Source organism: Neomonachus schauinslandi, chromosome 3 (assembly GCF_002201575.2).
Source record: "Neomonachus schauinslandi chromosome 3, ASM220157v2, whole genome shotgun sequence".
NCBI lineage: Eukaryota > Metazoa > Chordata > Mammalia > Carnivora > Phocidae > Neomonachus > Neomonachus schauinslandi.
Genome location: NC_058405.1, coordinates 159,484,417 through 159,508,037, shown reverse-complemented (window position 1 = coordinate 159,508,037; position 23,621 = coordinate 159,484,417). Strand labels below are relative to the sequence as shown.

Here is a 23,621-nt window from a genome sequence, read left to right as displayed (position 1 = left end):
AGAAAGAAAGAAAGAAAGAAAGAAAGAAAGAAAGAAAGAAAGAAAGATAGATAGAGGTCAATATCTTTCACGAATTTAGATGCATAAATCCTCAACAATATATTAGCACACTTATACAGCAATGTATAAAAAGAATTATATATCATGTAACACTGGTTCAACATGTAAAAATCAGTCCATGTAATTCATCATATACAGATATGCAAGGCTAGTTCAGCATTTGAAAATCAGTCGTGTAATTCACCATAGCAATAGACTAAAGGAGAAAACTCATATAAACTGAAACAAAAAAGTTTTTTGCAAAATTATACACACAATCTTGATTTAAAAACTCTCAACAAACTAGTATGAGAAGGTAACTTCCTCAATTTGATAAAACACATCTGCAAAAACCTATAGTTTACATTATCCTTAATGATGAAAGCCTGAATGCTCTTCCTCCAAGATCAGGAACAAGTCAAGGTTGTATGCTCTTGCTACTCTTTTTCAATGTAGTACTAGAAATTTTATCCATTGTAATAGGGCAAGAAAAGGAAATAAAAGTCACACAGATTAGAAAAGAAGAAATAAAACTATATTTTCAGATGGAATGATTGTCTATGTAGAAAATACCAAAAAGAGTCTGCAAACAACAACATCAACACATAATAGACCTAATAAGTGAGTTCCACAAGGCTGGAGGATGCAAATTCAAAATGAAAAAATAGCATTTCTCTATACTAACAATGAACATGTGGAAACAAAAATTTAAAACACAATAACATTTACAATAACTCCAGAGAAAATTAAATACTTGCATATCTAAGAAAACATGTATAGGATCTGTATGATAAGAATCAAAGGCCTAAATAAATGGTGGGACATACCATGTTCATGGATTGGAAGACTCAACATAGTAAAGATGTCAGTTCTCCCCAGATTGACCTGTTGATTTAATATAATTTATTTCTTTTAAGTTTTTATTTAAATTCCACTTAGTTAATATTGTGTAATATTAGTTTCAGGTGTATAATATAGTGATTCAGCAATTCCATACAACACCCAGTACTCATCACAACAACTGCACACGTTAATCCCCATCACATATTTCACCCATTCCCACCCCCCACCTCCCCTCTGGTAACCATCAGTTTGTTCTCTATAGTTGAGTCTGTTTATTGATTTGTCTCTCTCTTTTTTTCCCCTATGCTCATTTGTTTTGTTTCTTAAATTCCACATATGACTGAAATCATATGGTATTTGTCTTTCTCTGACTGACTTATTTGTTTAGCATAATACTCTCTAGCAGCCTTACTCATAATAGTCAAAAAGTAGAAGCAATCCAGATTGTCCTTCACCTGGCGAATGGCTAAATAAACTGTGGTACATCCATACCATGGAATAATAGTAATAAAAAGGAACAAAGTATTGATATATACAACCTGCTGAATTTCTGGAGAATTATGCTGAGTGAAAACAACCAATCCCAAAATGTTATACACTATATGACTCCATTTATATAATATTTTTGAAATTACAAAATTATAAAAATGAAGAACAGACTAGTAGTTGCCAGGCATTAAATAGGAAGTGGTGGCAGGAGAGGACTGGATGTGACTATAAAAGGACATTAGGGATCCTTGTGGAAATATTCTGCATCTTGACTGTACAATGTCAGTATCCTGGTTGTTATATTTTACTACAGTTTTATAAGATGTTACTATTAAGAGAAACTGGATAAAGGGTCCATGGGTTCTCTCTGTTATTTCTTACAACTCATGGGAAACTGCAGTATTTCAAAATAAAAAGTTTAGTTTTTATAAGGTAAAGAAAAAGAAAACTTACCTTAAATATTTTCTTTAAGGGTGGTAGTCAGACCTGTATATACAATAGATAAAACTTAATTAAATTGAACAAGATAAATTCACTTGGTAAACCATAAAACATAGGTTATATGCAATTAACAGATTTAAAAGTTTGAAAGAATCTATCACCTAGGGCAACGAGCTTGTAAATTGAAGACATATCAGAATTCTAGAACAAGTTCTTAAAAGTCTAAAGTAATTGCTTCACAAAATCACAAAATCTTCAGAATTCTGTGGGGAAATAAACTTTGAAGTTGTTTGAAGTTAAGAGTTTTTTATGAACCAAGGTAGACAGTGTGTTAAAGAAATGCAGTATTTTGAGACAAACTTCTGGAGTGCTAATCTGAATTGGAAAGGACTAACAAACATCTCTTTCAACTCATAGCTGATTCAGGTGACAGTCTTTCAATAGTTCCTTCACATTTTTAGAGCCCCTTCATAAATTAAGATTTTCAATATATACCTTAATTAGTTTCTATTTAAACCCTGACCATGATGGGATGCTAGATCATTTCCCCAAAAGTCAGGATGAAAGAAAGGTGGGGAGGAATGGGGAATTTGATTTTACCTACCATTTAAAGGCATTGTTTGGTGATGGTAAGAGAATTAGTATTATATAGTAAAAAGACCTTGGATTTTACAGGCAGAAATATCTAGGTTCAAATCCAGATTCTTCCACTTTCATGGTCATATAACTTTGGGCAATTTACATCTGAGTTTCAGTTTTGTCATCTGCAAAATGATTATACTATCATCTATTTCAAAGAATTGTAAAGGCCTTGGAACATAATAGTCACTTGCTAAATGGTAAGTATTATATTTATTCACCTGTACAATATACTATAGGATAAATATGAGAAGCAGACTTGTTGGATCAAAATGTATGAGCATATTTAATTTTGATGTATATACTGCCAGATCATCCTTTAAACCAGATTTGCTAATTTGCATTTGCACCCAAAATGTAAGAAAATATTTAGTATTCCACTCCCTATTCATTTTAGTTTTTGTTAATTGTTCACACAAAAATGATATTCCATTGTCATTTTAATTTGCATTTTTCTGATTATTAATGAGTGAACAATTTTCATGTGTATATTATCCATTTGTATTTCTGTTATTTGACTGCTTATAATCTCTGCCCATATACACAAATTGGGTTGTGTGTTTATGTGTGAGAATGCTTTATATATTTTGAATAACAATGCTTTGTGATCTATGCTGTTTATTACCTATGTTTTTTAACTTCTTTGGGTCCCTTATAGCAATTTTAAATATTTATGTTGTCAAATCTGACACCTTTTCCTCTCTGGCTGTTAGTTTATATCTTTTTTAGAAGGTATTTCTCCACCCCAAGATTATGTCAATATTCTCTTAGATGTTTTCCTAGTATATGCTCTTTATGTTTACATATGTTTAGTTCATTTATACTTTTTTTCTGGTATGAGGTAAGAATTCACTGATATTTTTGCTGAAATAGATAGGCAGTTGTTTCAATACAACAGGACCCTGAGAGATCTTGCAGGTTTGGTTCCAGACCACCACATAAAGTGAATATCACAATAAATCAAGTCAAATGCATTTTTTGGCTTCCCTGTGCATATAAAAGTTATGCTTACACTATACTGTAGTCTATTAAGTGAGCAATAGCATTATATCTTTAAAAATGTACATACCTTAATTTAAAAATATTGCTAAAAATGCTAAATATATGAGCTTTCAGCATTGTAATAAAATGATCACAAATCAGCACAAGTAAAATTATAACAAAGAAGTCTGAAATATTGTGAGAATTATTAAAATGTAACACAGAGACACAAAATGAGTAAATTCTGTTGGAAAAATGACACTGATATACTTGCTTAACAGAGAGTTGCCACAAACCTTCAATTTATTTAAAAAATGAAATATCTGGGAAGTACAATAAAGCAAAATACAATGAGGCTTGCCTGTACATTTTAATTATCCATATACTTATAATATTTTTGTCTATCAGTATTCCTTCCTGAGGATGTCATCCTTGCCCCAGCTCTAATCCTTGGTGTAGTTGGCAAACTTGACACTGTCTCTGTGGCTACAAGGATAACCACATAATTTGATATAAGAACATTAAGAGAAATTTTTATTCTTTTATATCAAGAACTAGCAGTGGTCTAAGAGAGAAAGAATAAGAAACCAACACAGAGGAAGAAAGATACAGGGAGATAGTGACTTGGTCACATTGAGTCCCTGGAATCAGATCTCCTAGTTATATTAGCCAATTAATTTATTTTTTTAATGATGTATTTTATTTCTAAATAAATATATTTTATATTTTTGGTTATAATCCAAGATGATGTTATTGATTTTTTGTGTAAATTTTTCCAGCTTTGGCCAGTAGCAATTCTTTGTGTGTCCTGTGTCCCTTTGACATGCCTCCATCCTTTTGTCTTTTGAGTACTTTCCTTTTGTCTATAAGGTATTCCAGGCTTATCTTGTAACTTTCTTGCCCCAGTCCTAGAATCAATCATTTCTACAAGGAGCCCTGGTATTTTTACTGGAGAATGGTATTTTGAAACCAAGCTCTGGGAGTTGGGTGTATTGTTGCTATTGTGTCTAGGCCTTCTCAGCAGACAGTTAAATAATATATGTGTGTATACAAATCATGTATATACATATATCTATACTTGTTTCTGTATATATCTCTTTCTATATTTTGCTAATTATAAGTTTATACTGATGTCTCTGAATCTATTCCAGTATCACTGAGTTTATTCCAACCCTCTTTTCTTGCTTGTATCTAATGTAACTTCTCTCTCCCACAGTGAGAAACCTGGCTGTCATCATCCACTATACATTTATTTATTCCACCCCAATATAAATGCAAAGCAGCGTCAGAATTACTAAATTATACTACACCCATGAAGAACAAACTTACCTACTAGCACACATTGTTTATGTACAGTTTACTTTGTCTTTAGCCTTATACTTTCCAGCCAACACATTATTTTTCAAAGTTACTAAGGTCACTTCCTTTTTTCTCCTACCCCTTTCAGTGTAGTCATATATCTTACATTTGTAATAAATACAGTTGGATTCATTTGTCAATTTCTGCATTATTTCTTGCCTACCAACATTCTGTTTTTTTCTTGTTTTAGTTTACATACATTAATGTTCATTCTTTGTGAAGTACAGATCAATAGATTTTGGCAAATGTATAGTCATGTATTTTATAATTATTTAAATTTTTTAAAAAAAAATTATTGTCTATTGAAGTTTTCTCATTCCACTTGAGTCAGTTTCGCAAAGCCTTCCCTATATGCCGCTGGCGCTTTCCCAGACTGCTTATTATGATCAACTAGTCATCTGTACCTTAATTTTTCATTTAATAGCACATTAATAAATGTGCTATTAAATCAATTTCATTACTTTAAGTGGCTGTAATGTTATTTTAATAACAATAGCCAATAGTTTTTTTAAAAATCAAAGTATAATTAACATACAATGTTATATTAGTTTCAGATGTACAACATATTGATTCAACAATTCTATACATTATTCAGTGCTCATTATGTATGTAGTCACCATCTATCACCACATAATGCCACTGCAATACCTTTAACTCTGTTTCCCGTGCTGCACCCCCATTTCCATGACTCACTTATTTTACAACTGGAAATTTGTACCTCTTAGTCCCGTTATCTATTTTGCCCAACCCCCCCACCTGCCTCCCTTCTGGCAACCACCAGTTTGTTCTCTGTATTTAAGAGTCTGGTTTTCCTTTTTTGTTTATTTTGTTTTTTAGATTCCACATTTCATTCTTTTTTATAATAATACCCAATACTTTTATTGCAATTTCCTATATTAATATCTTAATACTTTAACTCATTTAATCCCCATAACAATCCTGTGATGTAGATATTTTTACTTTATTTTATATGTGGGAAAGTTAAGTCATGGAGCAGCCAATTAATTTGTCTGAGGACAATAAAGTGGTAAGCCTGAATTTTGAACTGAGGCAGACCAGCTCTGAAGTCTGTGCTGCAAACAACTAAATTCTACTGTCTCTTATTGTGAGGCTGTACAATAATTATTTAATCAATGCCCTATTAAGAATGCCTTTTTGCGGGGGGGAAAAAAGAATGCCCTTTGTAGTTTTTTGTAAGTTTTAAGCTTTTATGTTTTCCCACCCCCCCCCAGCTTTTTCTTTTTAATTAAAATTACACCTACACAGTCCCCCAAAAATCAGTCTGCACAGAAGGGTATAAAATGAAAAGAAAAAGACATCTTTCTCCACCCATAGCTACACTATCAGTTTCATTTACCCAAGACAACTACTTTTAAAGTTCTTCTGGTAAGTTTTATTATAGCTTTAAATTATGTAGTTCAAACTCTATTTGATTTATCAACTAATCAGCTTTGGGTAGAATGTGTTGATGTCATACTCTGAAAGATGATTTAGAGCATTTATACTATTTCAAACCTTCCTTTTACAACTTTTCTTCTCAGTTTTATTAAACATTATTTTTTTAATTTTTCTAATCATTATTTGTAATGCTCTAATATGTTTGAAATATTTCTTGGCATGTAAACCAATAGGCATTATCTACCAACTTCCTACTATGAAAGATGAACAAAGTTTTTTAAAAAGTTTCATTTTCTTGCCCCTTCCATTTTCTTTTTGTTGTTGTTATTCACATAGTATCATTTCTTTGTTAAGGTTTCTAATACATTCTGTTATATTGCTCTAGTTAAATCTCCCATGCTTTGTTTATAGATTGAGTCTATTTTAAATCTAAGAAAAGTTAATTTATAATTGTTATATATTATATATATTATTATAATTTAAATATAAATCTCTGCTGAGCCAAATAATGTATATGATAGATCCATGAAAAGTAAATGTCACACTTCTGCTTCTAGTAAAGATGGAGTCTACAGGGATATGATTTATCTTTCTTCCTTAAACAATAAGAAAACCAGAAAAAAAATTATGGAGAAGTAGTTTTTAGACATTGGGAAGATGGCAGCATGGGACTGTGATTTCTTTTTTTTTTTTATTTTATTTTATTATGTTAGTCACCATACATTACATCATTAGTTTGTTTTTTTTAAGATTTTATTTATTTATTTGACAGAGAGAGAGATAGCAAGAGCAGGAACACAAGCAGGGAGAGTGGGAGAGGGAGAAGCAGGCTTCCTGCCAAGCAGGGAGCCTGATGTGGGGCTCGATCCCAGGACCCTGGGATCATGACCTGAGCCGAAGGCAGAGGCTTAACGACTGAGCCACCCAGGCACCCCTACATCATTAGTTTTTGATGTAGTGTTCCATGATTCATTGTTTGTGTATAACACCCTGTGCTCCATGCAATACATGCCCTCCTTAATACCCGTCACTGGGCTAACCCATCCCCCCACCCCCGCTCCCCTCTAAACCCCTCAGTTTGTTTCTCAGGAGACTGTGATTTCTTAGAGAAAAGGACAAAGTGAGCCCTACAATTGTACCAGTTTTCTGCATGGCAGCACCAGGAGGGAGAACCAAAACAGAGCTTGGAGGTATCACTGAATTGAGGAGATGGAGATTGGAGTTTGGTGGGCAGAGGCAGAATTTGTGGAGTAGAGTACCAGAATGGAAGGAAATGTAGAGCAAGAAATCTCCAGATAACTGTGAAGGAGGTCCCCTACAGTCTTTGAGATTAATCTGGAGTAGTGAAATACTGGAGGCAAGAAGAAGAACCACTGAAAAGGATTGGGTAGAACATTCTAGGAACTCACATAGCTAGAAATAAACCATTTTCCTCTATGCTAGAGAGGAAAGATTCATAACACATGTGACAGCAAATAGAAGGCCATAATCTTAGTGGAGAGACTAAGTCAGCTCTACATTAAAGGCTTTTGGACAATGCCCCCTCACCACCAATAAAGCTTACAAGCAAACTTCGAAGGAGCCTGTTTCCAAGTTTCTTAATATGTACCAAAATAAACCAAATACTAGATTAAAGAAGAAAGCAAAATCTAGTAACCAAAAATGTAAAATTTATCATTCTCAGCATCCAATTAGAAATTACAGACATACCAAAAAAAGCAAGAAAATATGACCCATAGTGCAGGGAAAAATCAATCAATAGGAAAAGACCTAGAAATGACAGAGAAGATAGAACTAACAGAAAAGGAGGTTAAAAGAGCTATTACAAATATATTCCATATATTCAAGATGGTAGAATAAACATGAACACGATGAGGAAAGAAATGGAAGGTGTAGATAGACAAAATGGAATTTTTAGAGATGAAAAAGGAAGTAATAGCACATTAGATGCTGCAAAGGATCAATGAACCTGAAGACAGAATTAGAAATTAGACAAAATAAAGCAGAATGAGAAAAAAGATTTTTTTAAAAAGTAGAGCATCAGTAACATAAGAAAATATCAAGTAGTAAAACATACATATAATTGGAGACTTATAGGGAGAGGAAACTAAAAAATGTATTTGAAGAAATAATGGTCAAAAGTTTTTCATATTTGATGAAAACTATAAACCCACAGATCCAAGAAACTCAATGAATTCAAAGAGCATAGACCTAAAAAAAAAATTCTCAGACATATCATAATCACATTGCTGACATTCAGTGGTCAAGAGAAAACCTTAGGGGGAGTGGAAAGGAAGGCACATTTGTAATAGAGAAAGAAATATAAAAATAACAGACTTTTTGTTAGAGACTATGTAAGGCAGAAGACTATAGGAATGTCATCTTTAATAGAAGGAAAAATCACCAACCTAGAATTCTTTAACCAGTTATAACATTTTTCAAAACAGAAATTAAAATATCCTTTCAGCAAACAAAAGCTGAGAGAATTCATTGCAAGAAAACCCCCACCATAAGAAATGTTAAAGGAAAGTGATACAAACAAAATGGTGAAATAAATAGCTCCAAGTTCTTGTTCCTCTGAAAAAAAACTGAAAAAGGATCCAGAAGCTGTCTGAACCAGCTTCATGGGAGCTCTGGAAAACAATCAGAGTTTATGGCAACCAAGCAAATACCCAATGAAGAAAAAGTCATCTTCAAAATGGTAGGAAATTTCATGGCATTTTTACTCTTGCTCTACTCCCTCCTAGGATGGCAGCACTCTTGGTCTTGAGCAGTGGCAGCCCAGTTCCCAGTTACCTTCATTGAACTAGATAGAGCATAGGAAGACCTTATGTGCATATCATTGTGTATTTATGTTTTAATCTTGCTGGGTGGATACATGAAGGACTGACCAGTTGAGTTCTGTCTCACATGCAGGCAGGTTTGTTAGGTTCCTGTCAGCTGAGTCTGCCTCTATTTTAAGATACTCTCTCAGAAGATTCTTCCAACAACTTACAATTACGTGTAGTTGGCCAGAAACTTGTCACATAGTTACCCTTATCTTCAACAGAGGCTGGACAATGTACCCCCCCCCTTTTTTTTTTTAGCAAAGGACATTTCTACCTAAATGCTAAAAATTTTATGTTCTTGAGATAATATATATTGTGGGAAGGCAATTATCAGTCTCTGTCACAGAGAACAAGAGACTAATTAGGAGACTAGAAGAAAGAGATGATAGTGGCTTGTGCTACAGTGGTAATGGGGTTGATGGCAAGATGTAATTGTGCAATTGATATATTTTGAAGGCAGAAGCCAGAAGACTTAATGCTGGATTAGATATGGTAAGGAGAAGGAGAGAAATAAAGAGTGAAACTTAGGTTACTAGCCAGTAGATGGTAGCACCAGTAACTGAGATGAGGAAAAGTCGAGAAGGGCCAAGGTTTTGTGGGGTTTTTGGAGGGAGGGAGGGGAGCAGCATTAGTAATCCGGAATTTTCTTTTGTGATATGTTAAATTTGGGATGCCTCTTATACAGCTAAGTGGAAACCAATACCTTTTTGAATTTCTCAGGGTTGTATTTAGAATCTTTTCCAAGGGTCACCCTCTCCTCACATTCCTCAGAAATATCTCTATTTACTCTGGAGTTAGTTCTGTTTGCTCTTATTGATTATTCATTTGCATGTATTGATTTTCCTCATATACCTGGTAAACTCTGTTGGCTCATTTTATATTTGTGAATGAAAGAATATGTTGATTGCATAGGTATGCTCTGTGTGACAGGCAGGCTTCCCTAGGGTGTATATGGGGATGCAAGAGCATAGGCAGGGTGGCTGGGAACCCAACAACATTTCCAAAGAACCCATGTGTTTCTCTCCTAGATGGAACTTCCTTTTTTTTCTTTTTATACCTCCTCTGTTATCTAATGTGGAAATGTCAGTGACAGCAAGCTCTATTCTGCTCAAAACTCATAGGATCTCCACCTGGGCAGATGGCACATTCTCTTTAGAAAGCATATTTTTTCTATTTTTTTAAATTATCATGTTCAGTTAGCCACTGTATAGTACATCATTAGTTTTTGATGTAGTGTTCATTGATTCACTAGTTACATATAACACCCAGTGCTCATCACAACACATGCCCTCCTTAATACCCAATCACACTATTACTGCCCCCCACCCCAAACCCTCAGTTTGTTTCCCGTGGTCCATAGTCTCTCATGGTTTGTCTCCCTCTCTGATTTCTCCCCCTTCAGTTTTCCCTCCCTTCCCCTATGGTCATCCGTGCTGTTGCTTATGTCCCACGTATGAGTGAAACCATATGATAATTATCTTTCTCTACCTGACTTACTTCACTTAGCATAATCCCCTCAATTTTTTTTTTTTTTATGTTTTGGGTGTGCAACTGGGAAAGACAATGCTGCCAGTGGCATGTGCTCTGTATGCTGTGGAAGAGAAGATCCAGCTGTTCTGAATGTAGCTCTTTAATTAATAACTATGACAAATGCACCATCACCTGATTCTCTTTGTATATGCTGTCCTTGAATTTTTTTTTTCCTCAGGCCCACCTGATTTCTGCTGTTCAAGGCTCTAACTTTCTTGATGGGGGTTTCCATTCAATCAGTCTCATCTGCTTTCATATTTTCTGAATTTTCTCAACTTTCTAAATCATGGTGTCTCACCTTATTGATTTCCAGTATTGCCATGGGATTTTTCTTTTTGAAATATTGTTTTCTGTTAATTTACCAGAACCTTGGAAGGTAGAAAAGAAGAGATCTCCATGTTTAGTCCATCATCTTGACGCTCCTATATTGGTTTGTTTTATTGTTCTTTCCTAGCTTCCTGAGATGAATGCCTAAAGCATTTCTCCCCAGTATAAATGTACTGGAGTTTTTTGTTTATAAAGTGTTCCATGTTAATTTAAATAATAATACAGAGTTAAACAATAAAAGTTAATAGTGTCCTGTTTCCTCTCCTCCAGAGATGTTAATTAACATTTTATGTCCTTTCACACATTCTTTCAAGCTTATCTTAGGGAGGAGTTTTTGTTTCTTTTGTGTTTTTTAAAACAAGGAGATCATGGGGTTTTTTGTTTTTTGTTTTTTTACTGTTCTTCCTCTTCTCATATATATTTTATTTATTTTTAATTTTTCTACTAAATTTATTTAAAATAATGAAATTTCAAATGTTAGAGTTCAAACTGTTTTTTAGGGAAATTTGGGGAAATTCAAGCAAAGAAAAACAAAACAAGCAAAAGAACAGATGTGGAAAAGTCTGAGATGTATTTCAAGAATTCAGAGTTAGATACATTTGTCTGAGGGAGAGAAACTATAATGTGGAATATTGAGAAACTCATAGAAATAATTTAGTCAATGTGTTAGGGCAATGAATAGCAGCAAAAGTAGGAAGCTGCTGAAAATTTAAGAATAAGGTCATGTTATTAACTGCTTAAAATTAATGAACACTTAAAAGTATTACTTATAGAAACATCATTCATTGAACTGTTATTTTAATTAACTTGATATATAATGAACCTTCTGCTGTCTAAAGGAGATAGTATATTGGAAAGTAGTTTGTAGACTAAGTACTCTCAAAGAGATGGCGTCAAGTTTTGTCTAGATGAGTTGGCAGTGTGGATGCACATTATGATGCTTCCAAAGCATCATTCTCAGTCACTGTGGTCTTGATTGTGTAATGAAGGGAGTATCAGATAAAAATTTAGGACACTTAGGATTTAGGCTACTAATCATCTGGGTAACGGGAAAACAAACTTCAACTTCAGATTCTTGTATGAAACAAGGAGTAGGATTGGATTATCTCTAAAGCACCTTTCATCTCCAAAAATTCAGTGGTTCTGTGATTCTGTAATTGTTCCTATACACCTTAATCTAGCACCAAGTGTTTCCTTAGGCAGGGTTAAGTACCCATTTAGCAATTATAGGTTAAGGAATCATTGAAAATGCTTTCTAGCCCAATACAATATCAAATGCCATTTATTTATTTTTTATTTTTTGTAGGGGTGGGGGAGGGGCAGAGGGAGAAGAAGAGAGAATCCTAAGCAGGCTCCACACTCAGCACATTAACCCAATGCGGGACTTGATCTCACAACCCTGAGATCATGACTTGAGCCAAAATCAAGAGTCAGACGCTTAACCGACTGAGCAGTAGGGGCCCCTCAAATGCCATTTATTATCTAAAGCATTTTACAACCTTTTAAAATGAGATTATATTAATTCTGACATTTCTATTTCTTTTCTACTTTTGTTTCTGCTTGAAGTTGCTGTGCATTGTTTTGATTTCACAAATTCAATAGGGTGAATATTATAGTATCAAGGAAGCTAAGGTTATATGTGTAAATGCATTATATATGTATAGATTTCTTTGATGATTGGCAAAGTAAATTATAGTAGTTATGAGAAAAATATTTAGATTTTAAGTTTTTTATGTTTTTAATAACTATTGAAAGGATAAAATTATCTTGGGAAATATCCTTGCATTACAAGCAGCCTAAAATTAAAACTTCTCTTTTTATAAGGTGATTTTTTCACCAAAGGAACACATTTTACCAGCTTTCAGACCAGAATATATAGAATTCAAACCAAAATACCAGGTAAGTCCTGAATTATCCTATCCCAATAACAAGTATATTTAAGTACTAGGCTTCTCTAATACTTTATATAATTCAGTGGTTCCTAAACCAGACTACCCATTAGAAACACATGGCTGTCTTTGAAAAAATACATGTCCTCAGGTTCTACCTCTGACCTGATGAATCTCAGTCTAGAAATGGAGCCTGAGAATCTGTATTTCTCAGAAAAACCCAGGGGATCCTTATACTCTCATCTGGATATCAACTAATATTTGAAAAACAGTTGCAATAAATTGTATCCATTACAATGAAGTTTGAACAACTAAGTTGAAATAAACTAAAACAGATACTAGGCTGATTATTTCACATTTTGCCATTTTCAACTGGTTAATGTAGAAGTTGTATGAACAAATATAAGAATATGTTTGAAATATTTGAATAAGAGACTTCATCTCAAAGTCTATTTTAATGATATACTAGCTTGATCCCAGAACTACAAAACTGCCCATGGATATTACACTGAAATTTCACTGTAATCCGGAATTTTTTTGTACTGCTCTCTCTTAACCATTTATGAGGTATGTATGGTATTCATCAAAAAGTAAGATTCTACTGTGACATTCTGAGGAATGGATGGAACTCACCATCACTGTTGAAATTCCCAGGCTTAAAAGCAGATGATATATGCTCCCAAGTTAGTCTTTAGAAACTATTTGTGATACTTCTAATGGGATACCTACTACTTGCTTTGCATTTTAAATTTTTCTTATATTGCTACTAAAATGGTAAATATTTATAAGATAGAACTTAGATCCTGATGTTAGCCATTGTCTAAGTAAGTGCAGCTAACACTGGAAATTAAGTTCTTTAAAAAAAAATTATGTAGGAATGCTGTATAAGTATTTTAAATATTCTAGGTAGCAAAAATCTCTTGGACACAAAATAGTATCAGAATTAGGAATTCTAAAATTTCACATTAAAATTTTCATCATTCCAATTTCAGATATTTTAAAATAATTAAAGTCAGTTTTCTCTTTGTAGAAGGTGGGTGGATAGATAATTTGACAGATTGCTCAAAGAAAATTAACTAGAAAATTTATTATAAATTCAAATAAATACTACAGAACTTCTTACCTTTTGTTTTTAATATTACAGTTCCAGAAATTCAACTTTAAGGATGGTTTTGATCCTTTTCTAAGGAATATAAACAACAAAATGTCGGTCAGAAAAAGGAAAGACCAAGATATGTCCAAATGTAGAAACACTTTAAGTGCAGAGGTTATAGAGCATGAAGACCAAGATCCTCCTTACCCAACATATTCAAAAACTGTAAGGCCTACTAATAAAACCTGGCCCCGTGATCCTGGTATCACCACAGTAAGGACTTTAGACACTAAGACTAAGTTAAAGTCAGCCCGTGATCCCGATTTCATCACAGTAAAGACTTTAGACACTAAGAATAATTTAGCCCGTGATCCTAATATGACCACAATAGAGACTTCAGATACTAAAAATAATTTAAAAGAGAGACTACCAAATGTATCTCTACCTAATTTTGAAGGAGAATCATCAGTGACTGGAAATATAAATACATATTGCCTCTCAAAATCATTAAGTCTTACTTCCCACCTAGAAAATTTAAAACAATCAATGATGCTCAAATCAATTTTAAGTAAAAATCTGCAAGACCTTTCAGATAAATTATTTTCTAAACCAGAGGTTCCTATGGACACTGAAGCAAGAAAGAAAAGTCATAGTTCTCCACTTCTGAGTGTTCATGATGAACCACCAAGTAGTCTGGAAAACAAAGTATGTGAAAAAGTTCAAGACTTAAATAACTGGCTTCCAGAAAAAGACATTGTAAGTTCAAAGTCTCTTTTAAAACAAATAATTAAAGATATTCCTGCAGATTCACTCTCAGAAGGTGGACCAAGAAATTCTCCAGAAGTAGAAACAGCACTTGTCTCTGAAAAACACTTGGATGCTGGTGAGATCAATTTTCCAATTAAAAAAAATAATTTCAAACAGAAACATTCAAAAATTGAAGTGTCTAGCTCCAAACCAGGTATAAGTGACACTGCAAATGATTATGTTACAAAGCAAATATTCACTGCACCTATCTTCTCAGAGTTGGAAATAGGGGTGAAAGAATTGAGTGAGACACCAGTAAATTTGCAGAATCAATTACCCACAGCTTGGGAGAGTTTATCTTCAAATATTCTACTTCATTATGAAGAAAACGATGATGAAATAGAATTGCCACAGGCCAAATCTGTTATAAGCCAGATAATACAAGCATTTCCTATAGATACCCTTTTAGAATCTGGGATAATCAAAGTGATAGAATTAGATAAACAATATCAGAAGAGTTCTGTGCTGGATACAGAGACAGTCTTTGCTGAAGAAGAGCCGAAGTATTCCACAGAGGATTATTCAGAAACCCAAAGCAGAACAGAATCTCTTTCAGAGCAGAATACACTCATCATGCCCAAAGAAACCACTTCTTCTTTTAATAGAGTTGAATATATGGATGAAGGCCAAAATATATCCCTACAAGATTCAAAATATCAGTCAACACCAGATAAAAAAACAGATATGCTAAGTAACAGTCAGAGGTTTGATAGAGAAGAAAATGATCTAAATTCTACTTCAGAAAATTTAAGTAACTCATTAATGGGTAAACTTAATGATTCAGATGTAATAATGTTAAAATCCCTTTTAAAACATATGTTTAATATTTTTTTCAAGTATAATCAGTCTGAAAGAAGACAACCAGAAAAAGAATTAGAAAGACTGATTCAGCATCCTTTTCCAAATAATACAGAAGACCTTGAAGAAATCAAAGAGAATTTCGATAAAACAGATAAATTAGACAGAAAACCTATTTTGAGTTCAAAGCTGCGTGTATTTCTAGAAGAACTCTCAGAGTCAGAAATAAAAAATTTAAAATCTGAACTAAGTAAACATATCCAACATTACCTTGTAGAAAGACTTTCAGAATCCGGACACATCACCAAAGAAGACTTACCAAAAATCTATCAAAATCTATATTTGATGAATGAGAAAGTAGAACCAAAAGGGCAAAATATTTTTCTGGAAAAATATTCAGAAACTGTTAAAGAAGTCATGTCTTTTGTAAATAATTTTAATCATCATTTCATAGATAAACATTTGGAAATAAAGCTAAGATCTTTCTTAAATGAAATTCTCCAAAACTATTTCCTAAAAAACCTTTCAGAAAGCAGTTTATTTAAAGAGACAGAATCTGAGACTATCGACTCAAACATGTCTTCTCTAAGAACTAAAAGTGCCTCCATATCTTTCCATGAGTTAGGACAAGACATTTCAAGGGGGAATTTTGGGAAAAGACTTGACTTAAACATGAAATATCCTTTAAATAAATCTCTACAAAACTATCTTATAGCTTTATCAGAAAATGAACTACTAAATCTAAAAGCTGATTTAAGCAAACACCTGCAGAGCCTTTTTATAGAAAAACTTTCAAAATCAGGACTAATCAAAGAAAAGCAATTAGAGGGGATCAACCAGCATATAAATTTGATCAATTCTAGTTCCATACCATTTAAATGTATAAAGCCAGATTTATCTTTTAGAAATGAAAATCAGTTTATGGAGGAGAATTCAGAAAAGCAAAATAAATATTCAAAAATTGTTCAAAAAACTACTTTACAAAAAGTTCCTGAGGATAGACTTATAGAAACAGAACTAACCAAAAAGGAAGAAAAGGAATATTTTCCCTTACAGAATATTAAGGAAAATCCATCAGTAATTGAGGAACAGAAAAGATACTATCCTAAAGAAGGAGCCAAAACCCTGAGATTAATTGAAGTACAACCTTCTTTCATCAAAAATACCCAAGTGATTCCATTAAATAAGTCATCAGAAAGACTTACAGATATAGTGCTTAAGAAACAAAGGAAAGAACATGGTTTCATCCAGCTTCCTCGAGCAGAAAATCATGATTTTAAAACAGAAATTCAAGACCCACGTGGTTGGAGTGGTAAATCAAAAACAACTCAGTCAAATATTTACTTTGAAAGGACACTAAAAGTGAAGCCCCTTGAAAAAAGGGAACATAATATCTATAAACTGATGGCACAGGAAAAACCGGAAGCAGTACTGTCACCGTATCCAAGAATTCCTAATTGCAAAATGCCAAGTGAAAATGAAGAATATATATACAAATACACTTTTCCTTCCAGGCAGAATAACACTTTAACTCATTTCAATTTAGAGGCTGGGGAGAAATTGAAGTTAGAAGACCAGTATATTCAGAGATTGAAAGGAAATAATAACAATAATAAAAAACATCTAGTAACATTTGCACAATACAAAAAAATACATACTCTTTCTGTAAAGACAAATGGAATTTGCAATGAAAAATATGCCAAGTTCCCTGAATCACAGTCGTTTAAATACAAAGTTGTGGAAGCGGAGAAAAACTCAAAACCATCCCTCTTCCCAGAAGTATTAAAGAGAGAAAATCTAAAGCCCAAGGTCCGAAAAGAAAGAGACCATGTCAACAAACAGAAGAAGTCATTTAGCAAGATAGTTAAGATACTACCAGCCACACTGCCCACTGCAAGAATTCTAAGGAAATCTGTTCCAAGGACACTGCTTCATTGGACTGCAAGAAGAACTATACACGTAATACTGTCTTTCTAAGTCTTCTACTTTTGTATTTGGCAAAGTCTGTCAATAATCTACTTTAGGGTGTATATGTCTGTATGCAAGTATGTGTGTAACCTTTGTTGCCCCAAAATACACAGATTGTCAAACTTAAAAAATTCTTCTGACATTCAAATTCACCTCACCCAGTTTAAAATGCAGTCACAAAATCAGGGGACTGTTAACACACTCAGTGCCTTTGTATGAAATAGATAAAGGGCACTCCATCTGGAGCATAAATTAGAAAAAAATCACCCTTTCCTCTGGGCAGACTCTGTTGACTGACACAGCCTGGAGCCAGAGCATATAGCCCCTGTCAAAGGAAAACTGGCTGGATCTCAGCCATGACTCACCCCTCAGCCCGGGGCTGCTGTGCAGTCACAACGTATACAATTCTTGGCAGTGGCTGTATCCTATGGAAACACGGCTGGAATTTTGTTTTCATGCAGATATAAGTATATATAGTATTATGTGCCAGTTATTCTGATAAATATTAGGGATATGCAAAATTTATAATCTATTGGATTATGAACAGAAAAATTTTAATTTAGCTTCTCCTCTCTTCTATTACCATTGCCCCTCTGCTATATCATGTGCTGAGAAACTTGGGAATTCAAATCTATTTATAATATTAACATAAAACAATTAGGAAGGTAAACCTGCTAACAGACTTTATACAAACCATTCTGAGGTTAAAAACTAGGAGTGGAAGGGACTTATTTTAGTTTTCTGGACTGCTGCTCTTTTCTGTTTGTATATATAAATAGGCATGACCCATAACTCGGAGAACTCATAAATCCCAAAATGATATTACATTGAAAATTTGATGTGCATAATCCTTTGAATGAGAAAAATAGATCTAATTTAGAACAGTTGCTTTTTTTCTTGTTTAGAACAGTTGCTTTGAATTTGCTCTCCATAGTAAAACAAATATTTAGCTTTAGTAAATAGTAAAAATAGTAGCAGGGAAAATATCAGTTTAGCTTATACTCTCAATGTTGGAATTCTCTTTTCTATTTAAATTTGATAATTTTAGTATTGAGTGTGTATGTACACACACATGTGTGTATCCACTAGGAAAAGGAAGTAGAAGATGGGTTCACAGTTTTGAGAAAGGACTTTCCAAAGTTCCTTTAGACAAATTGAATCTTTAATGTCACTTTTCCAAACAAAACAATAAATTGTGTTTATATTATATAATATGAGATCATCTAGGATCTCAGAACCTTTATCCTAAGAGTGGGCAGGAGAGATAGAGTTATCCTTATTTTCCTCTGTTAAACCAACAGTCCCTAAACTTTTCTCTCCAGTGAAGTTGACAACAGAGAATTGAATGGTAGCAAGGCATTTTTCAGATCATCAGAAAGACGTGCTCATCTGATTCTTTTCTAAAATCCAGGAAGCTCCCAAAAGAATCAAAACAGAAAACAAGAGAAATTGAGTTGTAGGAGAATCCAGAAAAGTAACCAGTTGTGTGGGTCTCCATGCCCTTTCGCTGTTATTTCATCTGTTGTTTCAGTTATTTCATCTAGTAATCAGTTATTTCATCTGTGAAGCAAGAATTATGTATTACTCACCAAAGCAGCAGAAATTCCCTTAATAATGTTCCACGTCCATAAAAGGGGAGAGGAAGAATGTTTCCTTGCCTTCTTCAAACCCAGGCAAAGATGTAAAGTAGGTACAACTAGTCTTTAGACTCTATACCTCCTTTTTTGTAAATCTTTCTTGCCGCCCTAATTCTTCTCAGTCCTGCACAACTTCCCCCCACCCTCCAATTCTATTAATTCATTCACACCTTCTCTCTAAATCAGAGTAGCTTATTCCTTTGGTGTGGTCATCGCTGCAAAGTGTTAAGGGACAAGATGCTCAAGCTGCAGAAGAAACTAGTTTATACTAGTTTAAGAATGACTAATAGCTCCATACCCTCTTTGGGATAATTGTAGGTTATTATATATTTATTATAAAATAGAGCCATATTATATAAATTTGAAAAAAAGAGAAAAGAAAAACAAAACCCATAATCCCACCACCCTAACCCAACCATCATTTTTAAAAAATTGCTTGGTGTATATCTTTCCAGTTATTTTCCTAAATGTCTTACTTCTTTACTCTCAGAATGTACATAAATTTTTATTACTTTAATATAAACAGTATAACTATATCCTAGATGCTAGGCTCTCTCTATGTGTGTGAAAGCGTGTTAAATAAGATGTTTATTAACTCTTAAAGAATGAAACTTTGGATGATATAAAGTATGAGTTCATGATTTATATTTAGGGTTGGAGAAAATATAATATGGAGAATTATAGAATAGGCTGACTGCCTTTAGGAGTCTGACCCCTAAGGACAGCTCTCCTAAGTTTTTCTGGTTTCCAGCTTCATATTTTCTATCCCTTCTAAAATAACAGATCCTTTGAAACAGTAAGATTTTTTTTTTTTTAAGCATGGTTTCTATGATAGTGTCTAATAGGAGGCATTGGGTGTAGGATCTGAATTTGGGGACTGCCTATAAAATATTTAATGCTCTCATTCTTTAACTGTTGATATTACACACTTCAATTCTTGTAAATTTAAAATGTACTTTTAAGAAAACTAATGCACCAACCTGATCTTTTAATATTTAGGATTGTTCGGATAGATTTGAGGATATACCTGTGACCTCATTTAAGCATGCTGAACAAGCAAAATCAAGAACAAGGCTTTTAGGAAAAAGCCCAGATGATAGCCATAATCAGTTAAAACACTTTGCAAGACCGAATACTGCTCCAGAGGTTCACAAACGGCGAGAGAACTACAGCGGAAAATTTACAAGTCCTCGAATGGTTTCAGCAGGCTTAGTTCACATAAATGATGCAAACCCAGATTATGAAATCCATAAAATGAGGCAAAAAAGAAAATTAAAAGAGAATATTGAAAAGTGTTCGCTCATTTGTGATATCATCCAAATGTTAAAAGTTCAGAATGATATGTAAGGCCAACTGTCGATTTCTCCAATTAACAAAATGGTTTGGACATCTGTCCTTTTGTGGGATAGAAGTCAGCAACCAAATTTCATTTTGTTAGAACCATTTTGTTTTAATTAAAATGATAAAGAAGCACTTTTGATGTAAATGTGTTTTTGTTTATGAACCTTAGGGAACAGACCAAGATATACATATTCAGTTCATATTTGTTAAGTTTTATTTCCCAGTTTTTCCCCCTTTTCACTGTATAACAATACCACACCAGTTGATAGTTCTCTGATTTCCCAAATCTTTGTTATTCTCTGAATTATTCCTGTCTACCCAGTTTTCAAGGTCTTTATTTGCAGTTATTTATGTTTAGCCATTTGTTATGAATATATTCTTATTCTTCAGCTCTAATTATATTTCCAGATTCAAAAGTATGTAATTTTCTGGGCTTAGAGAACATCTGTTAATTTTAATATCATCTGATATTACAACTTTTACACTATAAATAAAGATAATAGATTTAATATAATTCCTGAGGCACCTCCTATACTGGATTGACTCTTCTAACTTACTCAAAAAACTATGAAAGGGCCTCTTTAATGGCACAAAATGTAGGAAACCACATAAAACTGTAGAAATTGCATAAGAATTAGCAAAATCAACATAGGATTTAAATCAGAGACTTCCTGGGGCACCCAGGTGGCTCATTTGGTTAAGTGTCCAACTCTTGATTTCAGTTCTGGTCATGATCTCAGGATTGTGAGATTGAGTCCTGTGTTGGATCTGCACTGGGCCCCTCCCGCCCCCCTTTCTCCCTCTCTAAAAAAACAAAAAACAAACAAACAAAAAAACCCAGAGTCTTTTGAGAATTGGTTCTACTTTTTTTTTTTAATTCAAGTATAATTAACATAGTGTTATAATAGTTTCAGGTGTACAATATGGTGATCCAAAATTGTATGCATTACTCAGTGCCCATCAAGGTAAGTGTACTCTTAATCTCCTTCACCTATTTCATCCATCCCCCCCACCCACCTCCCCTCTGGTAACATTTGTTCTTTATATTTATGAGTCTGGTTTTTTGTTTGTCTCTTTTTGTTGTTTATTTGTTTTGTTTCTTAAATTCTACATGAGTAAAATCATGTGGTATTTGTCTTTCTCTGACTGACTTCTTTCCCTTGGCATTATACCCTCTATATCCATTCATGTTGTTGCAAATAGCAAGATTTAATTCTTTTTTATGGCTGAGTAATATTCCTCTGTGTGTGTGTGTGTGTGTGTGTGTGTGTATCATCTCTATCCATTCATCTGCCGATGAACACTTGAGTTGCTGCCTTTTCTCGACTATTGTAAATAATGCTGCAATAAACATAAGGGTGCATATATCTTTTCAAATTAGTGTTTTTGTGTTCTTTGGGTAAATACCCAGTAGTAGAATTACTGGATCATATGATAATACTTTTGATTTTTTGAAAAACCTCCAAATTGTTTTCCACAGTGGTTTGCATTCCCACCAACAGTGCACGAGGGTTCCTTCTTCTCCACATCCTCACTAACACTTGTTATTTCTTGTGTTTTTGATTTTAGCCATTCTGACAGGTGTAAGGTGATTTCTCATGATTTTGATTTGCACTTCCCTGATGATGGGTGATATTAAGCATCTTTTCATGTGTCTGTCTTCTTTGGAAAAATGTCTATTCATCTCCTCTGCCCATTTTTAAATTGGATTATTTGTTTCTTTTGGGGCTGAGTTGTATAAATTCTTTATATATTTTGGATATTAATGCTTTATTACATATATCATTTGTAAATATCTTCTCACATTCAATAAGTTATTTTTGTTTTGCTGATGGCTTCCTTTGCTATGCAAAAGCTTTTTATTTTGGTGTAGTCCCAATATCTTAATTTTGTTTGTTTCCCTAGCCATAAAAGACATACTAGAAAAATGTTTCTACAGCTGGTGTCAAAGAAATTACTGCCTATGTTTTCTTCCAAGAATTTAGTTGCAGGTCTTACAGTATTACATCCATTTTGAGTTTTTTTGTACTGTGTAAGAAAGTGGTCTAGTTTCATTCTTTTGCATGTAGCTTTCTAGTTTTCCCAACCCCATTTGTTGAAGAAACTGTTTTTCTCTCATTGGATATTCTTGCCCCCTTTGTTGTAGATTAATTGACCTTAAAAGTATGGGCTTATTTCTGGGCCCTCTATTCTGTTCCATTGATCCTTTTTTTTCCCTTTCAAATTTTTCCTTTCAAAATTTTATTTAAATTCAAGTTGGTTCACATATAGTGTAGTATTTGTTTCAGGATTAGAAGTACCCTCCTTAATGCCCATCAACCAATTTCCCCTTTCCCCCACCCCTATATTTAAGAGTCTCTTATGGTCTGCCTCCCTCTCTGTCCTTATCTTATTTTTCTTTACCTTTCCCTATGTTCATCTGTTTTGTTTCTTAAATTCCACATATGAGTGAAATCATATGGTATTTGTTCTCTGACTCATTTCACTTAGCATAATACACTCTAGTGGCAAATGGCAAGATTTCATTCTTTTTGATGGCTGAGTAATATTCCATTGTATATATATACACACCACTTCTTCTTTATCCATTCATCAGTTGATAGACATTTGGGCTCTTTCCATGTTCTGGCTGTTCCACTGATTTATGTGTCTGTTTTTTGTGCCAGCACCATCCTGTTTTGATTACTACAGTTTTGTAGTATACCTTGAAATCTGGGATTGTGATACCTCCAGATTTGTTTTTATTTTTCAAGATTGCTTTGGCTATTCAAGGTCTTCTGTGGTTCCATATAAATTTTAGGATTGGGGCGCCTGGGTGGCTCAGTTGGTTGGGCGACTGCCTTCGGCTCAGGTCATGATCCTGGAGTCCCGGGATCGAGTCCCGCGTCGGGCTCCCTGCTCGGCAGGGAGTCTGCTTCTCCCTCTGACCCTCCTCCCTCTCATGCTCTCTGTCTCTCATTCTCTCTCTCACAAATAAATAAAATCTTAAAAAAAAAATTAAAAAAAAAATTTTAGGATTATTTGTTCTAGTTTTGTGAAAAATGCTGTTGGTATTTTGATAGGGATTGCATTAAGTCTGTAGATTGCTTTGGGTGGTGTGAACATTTTAACACTATTGGTTCTCCCAGTCCATGAGCAAGGAATCTTTCCATTTGATTGTGTCATCTTCAGTTTCTTTCATTGACGTTTTATACTTTTCAGAGTAGAGATCTTT

The 23,621-nt window shown here is 33.8% G+C and overlaps 1 protein-coding gene across 1 annotated transcript in view; it reads left to right on the top strand.

Annotated features, from left to right (window-relative positions):
• The window catches only part of C2CD6 (C2 calcium dependent domain containing 6), a 145,139-nt gene extending 124,726 nt beyond the window's left edge, over positions 1 to 20,413 (top strand). Inside the window, exons 15-18 of the mRNA XM_021703012.1 lie at positions 12,699 to 12,773; positions 13,908 to 14,118; positions 14,167 to 17,420; positions 20,066 to 20,413. Coding sequence (XP_021558687.1) covers positions 12,699 to 12,773; positions 13,908 to 14,118; positions 14,167 to 17,420; positions 20,066 to 20,413 — 3,888 coding nt within the window. The remainder of the gene's footprint in view (positions 1 to 12,698; positions 12,774 to 13,907; positions 14,119 to 14,166; positions 17,421 to 20,065) is intronic.
• Positions 20,414 to 23,621: the final 3,208 nt, after the last annotated feature.